Source organism: Protobothrops mucrosquamatus, unplaced genomic scaffold (genome assembly GCF_001527695.2).
Source record: "Protobothrops mucrosquamatus isolate PMUCROS unplaced genomic scaffold, P.Mucros_1.0 scaffold531, whole genome shotgun sequence".
Classification (NCBI taxonomy): Eukaryota; Metazoa; Chordata; class Lepidosauria; order Squamata; family Viperidae; genus Protobothrops; species Protobothrops mucrosquamatus.
The window spans coordinates 384532-394841 of record NW_015386838.1 but is presented as its reverse complement, the minus strand read 5'-3'; the positions used below and the strand labels follow the sequence as shown (position 1 = coordinate 394841).

The 10310-nt window shown below is 38.7% G+C and overlaps 1 protein-coding gene across 1 annotated transcript in view; it reads left to right on the top strand.

Moving 5' to 3' along the window:
- Positions 1-10310, top strand: part of LOC107288327 (DNA primase large subunit) — a gene marked incomplete at its 5' end in the record, with an annotated part of 77913 nt that overhangs the window by 13791 nt on the left and 53812 nt on the right. The window contains one exon of the mRNA XM_015816937.1: positions 2221-2358. Coding sequence (XP_015672423.1) covers positions 2221-2358 — 138 coding nt within the window. The remainder of the gene's footprint in view (positions 1-2220; positions 2359-10310) is intronic.

Sequence of the window (10310 nt, the reverse complement as noted above, 5' to 3'; positions counted from 1 at the left end):
AATAATGTTTGGAACATTATATTTACTCACACATTAATCGGCTATCCACTCACGTAAACTAGGGAGTGACCCTAACATTTTGAGAACATGTATTTTCTTAACAGGGATGTTATTATTTACTATTAATGTTAGTACTATTTTTACTATTATTATTATTTAATATATTGTAAAAAGTGATGGCTATTGCTGGTCTACGACCATAATAAAGTTTATTATAACAGGTAAGGACTGTTGCCTCCCCTTCAACTCCCCCCAACTGCCTCTTCCTTCTACCTACGCCCTTTTGGCCAGCCTGCTCCCTGCCTTATAGGGCAGCAAGAGTCCCAGCCACGTAGCTCGGTGGCTGGTTGCAAAGCTATGGTGCAGGGGCTTCTTGGCATGCCGCAGCTCTAAGGCTGTAAGAAACCCCTCAGCCTCTGTACAGCATGAAGCCGCAGCCACTGTGGAAAGCTGCAGCCACCCTGACCCAGCAGCGCAGCATGAAACTGTAACTGCCCTGTGAAGCCGCAGCTGCATCAGCCTGGATCAGCCCAGCAATGGGAGCAAGAAGATGGCAAAAGTCAGCTGGGATGGCAGAGCACAAGGCGGCTGGGCCTGCGGAGTACAGGAGGCCAAAAGGGCACAGGTAGTGGGAGATAGGCAGGTAGGGAGAGTTGAAGCACCGCTGCAGTCATAAGTGCAGGCGGGCAGCCAAGCAACCAGGTTTTGGTCATGTGACTGGTGGCTGTAATGGCTGTAACTTCAGGAACCATTTGTTCAGTGCTGCTGTAACTTTCAATGGTTGCTGAATGAATTGTCAGGTGCAAAGGATCAGGACCACACCTTCAGTTTCAGTTCAGAAGATTTATTATTCAAGCCCACACATAAAAATCTAGTGAACTAATGGTCAGCTTTAAATGGTCAGTGCTAGATAAGGGTCAACTGAATTCAAGAGAGGCTGGATGTGGATTCTTTGTGGCAATGTAACAGTTCCAAAGGGATGACACAATTAACTCCACCCTCCAGCTCTACCTGCTCTTCTATATAAGTGGTCAAAACTCAAGGACTACTTGTACTGATCTATATCCTAATACTACAGTAAACTGTCAATATCTGTGCTAAAACTTTATGAATATTTTTCCAGGGTGAAAGTACAGTGTCAGGCTATTGAAATGTAATTTACATTTAAGAAAGAGTTGCATTTTGTCTGAAGAAGCATTTGCTGAAATTTGAACTTACAAGTACTACTTCAGATCTGCTTCACAGAACTAATTAATACATTCAACAAGGTCTTGTGTCCTACTTCAGGAAGCAGACTTGATTTCTCTGAGTTCTAGAAATAATTTAGAAATAATTTTAGTATCTGAAAATAACAGAAACCCTTCTTTGGTTATACTTTGGCTCCTATATATTAGTAATGTGCTATCTTGTGATATGACCCCACCCTCCTAAACATTGTGTGTGATATCCCAACCAGATTCATGTGGCCATCTTCATTGGTCTCTATTTGTCTTAGGAGAGACTGTCAGAAGTAATGTGTACTAAAACAATGTGGGTCATTTTGATGCATTTGCATGCTAATCAACATATTTAGTTTTAAATATGTATCTTTTGTGAAATGAAAATATCTGATCAGCAATTTGCAATCATGCCAATTTACATAGAAATTCATGAAGTTATATAATACATACCTTATGACATCTAGATCAGGCATGTCAAACTGCCGGCCTGCGGGCCGGATGCGTCACGCCGAAACCGCGCCCACCCCATTGTCGGCAATGGGGAAAAAGTCCCAATACGTCGCACAACGTCACGTGACGTAGCGAGTTTGACAAGCCTGATCTAGATATTCTTAATTTAGTTATCCCTAATCCAGGTTATATCAGGACTGTGTGCCTAGAATTTCCAGCCAGCATGGCTGATAAAATTAGTTTCAACATAATCCGATGAAAACTAGATTGTAATTCCACATCACATGGCTTGAAATCAAACATTTATTTTCTGGGTTTTTAAAATTAATTTATTTTAATTCTCCAGATGTTTTGGATTGTAGGACCCATCACTCATACCTCAAAAAGTCAAATGATGTATTGGCTGGCTGGCTGGCACTAGGTTATTATCCAACTCTAGGCTGGATAAAAGTGATTTATTGTAGTTTTGAATAGTGCTTTTTGTATAATTAATTGAAATAAAATTGTAGTCTACTCTTTTTATGGTTCATACTTTTTTTTTTTTAAACAGGTCTCTTTCTGTGATGCTGTGGATTTAGTTCGTGTAAGAAAAGTTTACTTGCTTGGTGGATATGCCTGTGTTCCTCAGCAGGATTTTGTTACCATTGTCCTGAACAATTACAGAACCAAACTATCAAAAGCTCTGGCCGTATGTATTTTTTTTCTTCCTAATTTGCTGGATTCTCTGTGGTCCCTTACTTGTTTTCTGTTCACAAATATCAGCTTTGTATCCAGTCAGGAAAAGGCTGATTTCAGCTGGGTAGATTTAGCTTGCAGCATTGAAGTATTTTAAGCTTAGAAATTATAGTCACGTGAAAAAGTTTTACTCTATTGTGGGATCCTTAATGCTCTCTGAACTGGATTATTTTCTTGCAGGTGTTTTATTATTCAACTAGGTAACATCATCAATGCTAGAAGCGGGTGGGGTTTGCTTTCTGTTAATAGCTTGCCCTGTCCACATTGGTGGGAGTGTTCTTGGTAGTTCTTTGATTAGGCTGTTGTGTTTGGTTGTTTGTCTGTTGTTAATCCTGGTAATAATCTCTGTTTATCTGGGTATTGATTGCTGGCAAGGAACAATTTTGGTCTTTTTGTTTTCTTTTTAGCTTTTTGATTGTCTCTTTTGAATGATATGCAGGTGTTGTTTATCTCTGTGAGCTTGTTGATGGCTGATTTGTGTGAGTGCCAGGCTTCCAGGAATCCTTTAGCATTTTTGGGCTTAGCTAGGTCTAGGATGCTCACAGTTTCCTAGTTGAAACTAAGGTTAAGTCTGTCTCTGTGTTGTGCAAGTCAGAAGTACAGGTAGTCCTCAACTTATAACAGTTCATTTAGTGACCATTTGAGTTACAATGGCATTGAGAAAAAGGGACTTATGACTTAACGACCATTGCAGCATCCCTATGGTCATGTGATCAAAATTCAGACACTTGGCAACTGGTTCATATTTATGATGGTTACAGTGTCCCAGAGTCATGCGATCACCTTTTGTGAGCTTCTGACTAGCAAAGTCAATGAGGAAGTCAAAGTCACTTAACAACTATGTTACTAACAACTGCAGCGATTCACTTAACGACTGTAGCAAGACTGGTTGTAAAATGGGACAAAACTAACTTAACAAATGCCTCGCTTAGCAGCAGAAATTTTGGGGTCAATTGTGGTCGTAAGTTGAGGACTACCTGTACTGAGCATAACTTCTGACAGCTAGCTGGTGTTCTTTCCTATTGGTTCTACTGTATGTGTGAACCATTCTGTATATATAGAGCAACTGGTGCAGGTTGATCTGTGCCCAATTGATATTTTCAGCAGGGGTCCACGTACAGAACAAAATGGCATTGTTTTCATCCAAGTAGGAGTGAGGGTGTGGGGGAAGAAAGAGAGCAGCGAAAAAGCCACTGGTAGTGGAGTGGAGAATGGGAAAGGAAGGTACTGGGAAGATGGAGGTGGGGACAGGTTAATGGGATAGATAGACTGAACTGGAAGCTGTTGAGGAAAGAAAAGGCAACAACACTGGTTTTGCTTTACTCCCTCTCCAGATTTTATTTCATCCAAATCCTGGAACATTCAAAGCATTCCAAGGTCTCACTTGTTGCAAATCATGAAAGAGCCCCCAGCAGCAAAAACGCTGATTTAGGAGAACTTCTGGAACAGAATGGTTTGTTCCAAGTTGAAGACAAAACATTTTTCCCATTTTTGTGCACGCTTATAATAAACTCTTTGTTCATATTCTACACCACTTCCATTTTACTGTACACTCTATAATTAGAACTCTTCTGTTAATGGCAGCCTTAATATTCACAGTCATTTTTTATGATGACTTTTAATGCCAACCGGTTCGTTTTTGTTACGGTCAGCTTTGTAAAACTTTGAAATGAAGGCATAGAACCGGTAGTGATATCTTGACTTGAACCTGAAGTATTATTATTAAGCACCTTATTATTCATGCTGATAGACTAAATCTTTGTCATTGGGAAGTGATCTATCCCTCCTAAACTCTTAATTAACATCTTTATACTGTAATAAGCTTTAGATGGCCAGAATTGTGGAATGTGGGAGTAGGTTTGTTAAATTTGTATTATTAATGAGATGAAGAATGATGTAAATAGGCAATCATCGTGCACAATCCTACAATCACTCTGTCAGTTAAATGCCAGGCAGTATCAGAGTTTGATACACATCTTTTCTCAGTCATGGGTTTTATAGCATACACTCAGGAGATTCCCTACTATTTCATTTTTTGGATGGGACAAAACTGTGTTCTTTTAAAACTAGAGGTAGAAGGAGGTATGGAGCAAGCAGTTTTGTGTCTGAGTTAAGAAAATAAGTGGAGAGTATCTTCAGCCCAATTGCTCTGATGAGTGGCTGAGATTACCGTATACCAGGGGGTGTCAAACTGCTGGCCCACAGGCCGGACGCGTCATCCGGAAGCTGCACCCACCCCATTGCCGGCAATGGCAAAACCGTCCCGATACGTTGCGCGACGTCATGTGATGTCGCGAGTTTGACATGTCTGCCATATACCATGAAGCCAAAAAACCAGAGAACTTTGTTATAGTACAGCATTGAAGTAACTTCTAAGGAACAAAGAATTGCTCTAATTCAGAGGTCTTCAAACTTGACCCTTTTATGACTTGTGCTGGCTGAGGAATTCTGGGAGTTAAAGTCCACAAGTCATAAAAGGGCCAAGTTTGAAGACCGCTGCTCTAGTTAGAGATTGTGTTGTTTTAATTTATTTTGTCTTTATGCTTTGGAAGCCTTATTCTCTCTTATCTTTTTTCTCTGTACAAGTAGGGCATTCTGTGTAATTTTAGATTGAGTTCAAGATTTACTTTTCTACCTTTTAATTTCTTGGGAGCTGATATTTAAGATGAAAGCCATCGTTCTCCCATGGTCATTAATTATAGTGGACGAGCAGTGTCTTGTGGTCTACTGGGAACTTTGTACAGATTTTTTAAATTGGGTTTCATATATTTCTTCAATTCCTTTTTTAAAAGAAATAGTTTGATTTTTACCTCTTGCCAGATTTATTTGTCCCATACTAGGATAGGATAGAAATTCCTGGAATCTCTAATCACATATTAGGCTACAAGTACAGGAGATTTTCTAGAAGGTAGGTGGTAAGGCAGAAAATTACCAAGATGCTACACTAGGATAGGAAATAGATGCAGGATGTGTAGACTAGGAGGACGTCTGGGAGAGGAATTACCATTCCTTTGGTGGGGATTATTATTATTTTATCTTGTTTTTATTTGTTAGTTCAAAGCAGCTCCCTATTTTCCACACAACAACCAACCTAGGAAGTGGGTCGAGTGGTGATAGAGTAAGTGGTCCAAAGTCACACAAAACCAGCTTTCTTGCCTAAAGGAGGACTAAAACTCATTGTGTTCTGATTTCTAGACCAGCACCTTAACCATTACACCAAACTGGCTCTGTATCAAAAAGTTTTATGATTTTAATTAACAGATCTTCTAAGCCAGGGGTGTCAAACTGCTGGCAGAAGCCGCGCCCACCCCATTGCCGGCAATGGCAAAACTGTCCCAATACGTTGTGCGACATCACGTGATGTCACAGGTTTGACATGTCTGTTCTAAGCTGTTGAAAAACATAGAAAAGACTATATTTTAACCCTTGTTGTCAGAGTTGTTTTGGATTCATCTCATATTCCTGAGAAAAAGTACGTATTTTCCCCTAACATCTATATATTAAGCTTGTTACATTGCATGTCTCAATTTAATTTAGTGCTATTTAGTGTTCCATTAATCCACTCCAGTTGGAATATACTTTCTTTTCTTTGCACATAGGAATTCTTTTTTGGCTAGATTATTTCCTGATGCCATTTGATATTCTAAAATTAAAGTACGTGATATGAATACCAATACAATTCAGGCTTCTGTGAAGTTTATTGCTTTATGTGATTCAAATATGAATACAGTCAAGAACTACTTAAAGACTGGATGTTTGCTAAGTGATAAGGATTTTATTAAACAGATGGAATCAGAAATGGCAGAAGATTTTTTTCCCTCCACAAAGCAGAAATCCAGTTATGCCATCTCTGATAATGCCCAATTATAACATACATATAAACAGAAATAACTGTTAGCTAAAGTTAAAATTTTTAGGGAGGCTTTATCTCTTAACTGATACAAATCTTTGGTGCCTATTATGTATGAATTTTACAAGCTGTATATTTTCTCACTAAGGAGATTCTTGAAAAAGGGAAATAAATCAAATAAGACCCTTAAACTATTTAATATTCAGGGAAAAAATGACATTTTGTATGGGATTCAAGATTTATTAATTAAGTTGTTTTTTTAATTTTATTCTAAGTTGTATAATACTAGATTAGACTTGATGTCATTGAATCTCAGAAATAATCTAAAATTACAAGAATTCGGACCTTATGCTATGTTCTAATTCCTTAGTTTATCTTGGTAAAAGAACGAAAGACTGGCTGAGTCCGAGGGAGAGTCAAGTAGGGAATTAGTCTGGAATTGTTATGTAGGCACAAGAAGGCAAAGTTCAACCCTCCTCCCCTTAAATGCCATTAAACCTTATTTAGGCTGGCCCCGGTGCAAACTGCCAGTCCAGGAAGACTCCTGTGAAATAGACATGAGCAAAAAAAAGTGTTTTTTTTCTTTCTTTCAGCCCATTTACTCATCTTTCATATATTTGTTTTATGATTTTGTCCTCATTCCTTCTGGTTATATGAACAAATCAACTCAATGTGATCCTTTCATATTGGCCACTTGCTTTTCTATTCAATCCACATTTATTTAACACAGCAGTTCTCAACCTATGGGTCGCGACCCCATTTGGGGTCGATCGACCATTTCACGGGGGTCGCCAAGCAAGGTTGTCCGCCATTTTTTTCCCCTTTTCCGACGGGTGCCTTACCTCCCTTGAGCTGGGCCAGCTGGTGGTCGGCCTGCTCCGTCTCTGCCGCTTGCCAGCTACGCCTCGGCCGGCGCAGGGGGTGGAACCACGCATGCGCAGCGCTCCCGGGCAGGGAAAGTCCTCGACTTACGACCGGTTGGGTAGTCCTTGACTTACGACCGGTTTAGTCCTCGACTTACGACTGGTTGGGGGTCGCGGCATTAAAAAGGTTGAGAACAACTGATTTAACACCTGTTAATTCCTGATTCTTTTCCCCCTTGTTTTAACACATGTGCGGCTTAAGAAGCCCATTCCCACTGCATTCAACTTATTACAACTACTCCTTGAGTTATGATCATTTAACACTGCCCTCTGTTTACCCTTGCAGGTCTGTAAGAATAGATGAAGTTGTAGCACACACCAAATGGTATTTGTTCGTAAATTACAAAAATTTACTTAAGTATATGGCTTAGAAAACATTCTTTTGGAAAACATTAAGATAAATCCCCATAGGAAACAATAGGAAGTCTCCCACCAAAAAATATTTGTATATTATTTTAGATAATTTAGATTATTAGCATCTGTAATGAAAAAAACCCCAGCCCTGTCTACCATAACAGAAAGAACAGAGGTCTTTTCAGTTTCTTAATATAAACCTTCTGGATCACTGCAGAATATTCACTGGATGACAAAAGAGAATATTCAATGAACGTTCTTTTGAATTTTATTTTCAGTTAGTACATCTTCTCTATGCAGCTTCCTAATTGTTTTGATTTTCTTTAAATGCCCTTGGCTAGTTTCATATAGACTCTGCTTTTTTTACAGTTTGCCTGACAAGTGTAAGTGCATTGTTCTTGCTGATGTTTTTCCTTGCTTTGTGGCTTTGTGTACAAGCAGAAATGAGAAAAAAAGTGAAAAGGAAGCTACTGGTTCTTGATTGCATGAATAACATTAGCAGTAGAAGAAGAGCTGGGATCAAGCCTAGGGTGGGCATGCCCAGTAAAATTAAACCAAGCAAGAGTTTAGGAAGAGGTACATTGCTTCTGCAGAATTAGTCACACTTATGTGTGCACATTCACACATGACCTTTGCATTGCTTATCTGCAGAATGAAGAGCAGAACAAGCTCCTAGAAGTCACCTACCTCAGGAACTCTTAACTTTGACTTAACAAAGGCTTTGTTTTGTTTTAAACAAAACAATAATTTACCCGATAGGCTAGCAGTTGTACAATCGTGAGCCGTCTATTGTCCGTCTTAACTGCTTCCCTCTTAACATTCCCCTCCCATATTACCCATCCAGCCTAAATTAATAGCAGAAAAGTCATGACTAGTCCCTGCTAGGCTGGAAAAGGCCTAGAAAATTACAGTCCATTTACTTGTTACAAAACTATAGCCAAACTGTTTTTGCTTGGAACAGTTGGAGCACTTAAAACAGCATCCCTCAAAACAGTGAAACTTTGTTTGATGTTTTAAATCACAACACTTTATTCCATGCTCAGAAAATTCAACACATCTGCTATGAGGTTAGAATATTGAGGTTGAAACATTTTGCACATGTCTACTATTTCTGTTCAGAAAGCCATGTGTGTCCACATTGCTTTGCTTGACATATAGTTGCCCCTGAACATGAACAGACTGTATACAGAATCATCTTGTTCTGATGGAGAAGATATTTGTTGCTAGGAAACATAAGCACAATAAAACAGTTTCTTCTTGCAAACCCTTTGGCAGTTTGATTCATCAACTTTGTACTTGAAAATTGTAGAAAACCGTCACACATTTTCACTTCAACATTTTTGCATGATGGTGTCCAAATGCAAAAAGCATTTAGTAGGGTATATCCCTTTCAATTTATAGTTGCTAAAGTATAAAATATAATTTTATGAGTACATATTTTGATAAATGGACCTGAAGTTGAATTTTATTAAAGGCAGCTAAATTCATAGAACTTCCAATTCAGTCTTCAATTGTATCATGTTGAATATGGTACATTAGAGAGATAATAGAGAAAGGATAAATCAGGGGCCCAAATAAATATAACAATGGCCAGCCATTTATTGGCAAGCTGTCGGATGAGCCGTGGTGGCGCAATGGTTAGAATGCAGGACTGCAGGCTAATTCTGCTGACTCCCGGCTGCCAGCAGTTTGGCAATTCGATTCTCACCGGCTCAAGGTTGACTCAGCCTTCCATCCTTCTGAGGTCGATAAAATGAAGACCCAGATTGTTGGGGACGATATTCTGACTCTGTAAACCACTTAGAGAGGCTGTAAAGCCCTGTGAAGCGGTATATACGTCTAAGTGCTATTGCTATTGCTATTGAGGATGAATACGTCTCTTACCTCTCAATTAGAAAGAAAAGTTTTGAAAGTAAGAAGCTGTTTCTTTTCCTGCCTTGCCAAAAGTCATAGCAGGGCAAGAGAAACATTATCCCATCGCTTCACCTCATAATCATATATTATCCAGAACTTTCTAGATGTTTTTGAACTAAAACTAACATAATCATTAACCTTCTGCTCTATACCAGTAGCTTATAAAAAAGATAGTCCAGCCATTGGTACGACACTATGTTGTTAAATCCTCTTTGTCTTCTTCTTGACCTTTTGGAGGAAAGCCGAAAGAAATGTATGTTGCTACTTCCAAAAAGCCAAGGCAGACCCAAGGAAGAGCAGACATTGCACAGATCACAAAACATTTTTTTTTTTAAAAAAAAGAACATATGGTAAACAAATGTTATAAAAGAAGAATCCCACAACATTAGATATACTACCTTAAAATCAGAGGGTATGCTAGTATTCCAATAAATCCTAAAACCCATGTGTACAACATATACAGTTAGAATTAAGAGTTTCTAAAGCTTGGGATTTGTTCTGAGTGCCAGAACTGAACAGCTGTCAGTGTTCTCAGTCAGAAATTGACTGCTTATCAAAACTGATTTCTACATTTCAACAGTATAATTTGGGGCTGCTTAGCAGGAGGTAGGTTATTTTATTGCCGCTGTTGTCAAATATGTAGGAATTGAATTAATCTATTGTAAATAATCCAGATATCTGCCAGCAGAACTAGATCTGTTTCTAATGTCTTATTGTCTGGTAGTGTATATCTGTATCCATTATTATGTTTAATAATCCGTACAGCAGTCAAGATCACTTTATTTTTTAATATTTCAATATATGCCAGACTCCAAGCAAGTTGCTAATGAATGGAATACAAATATGCTATCATAACTTTTGCTA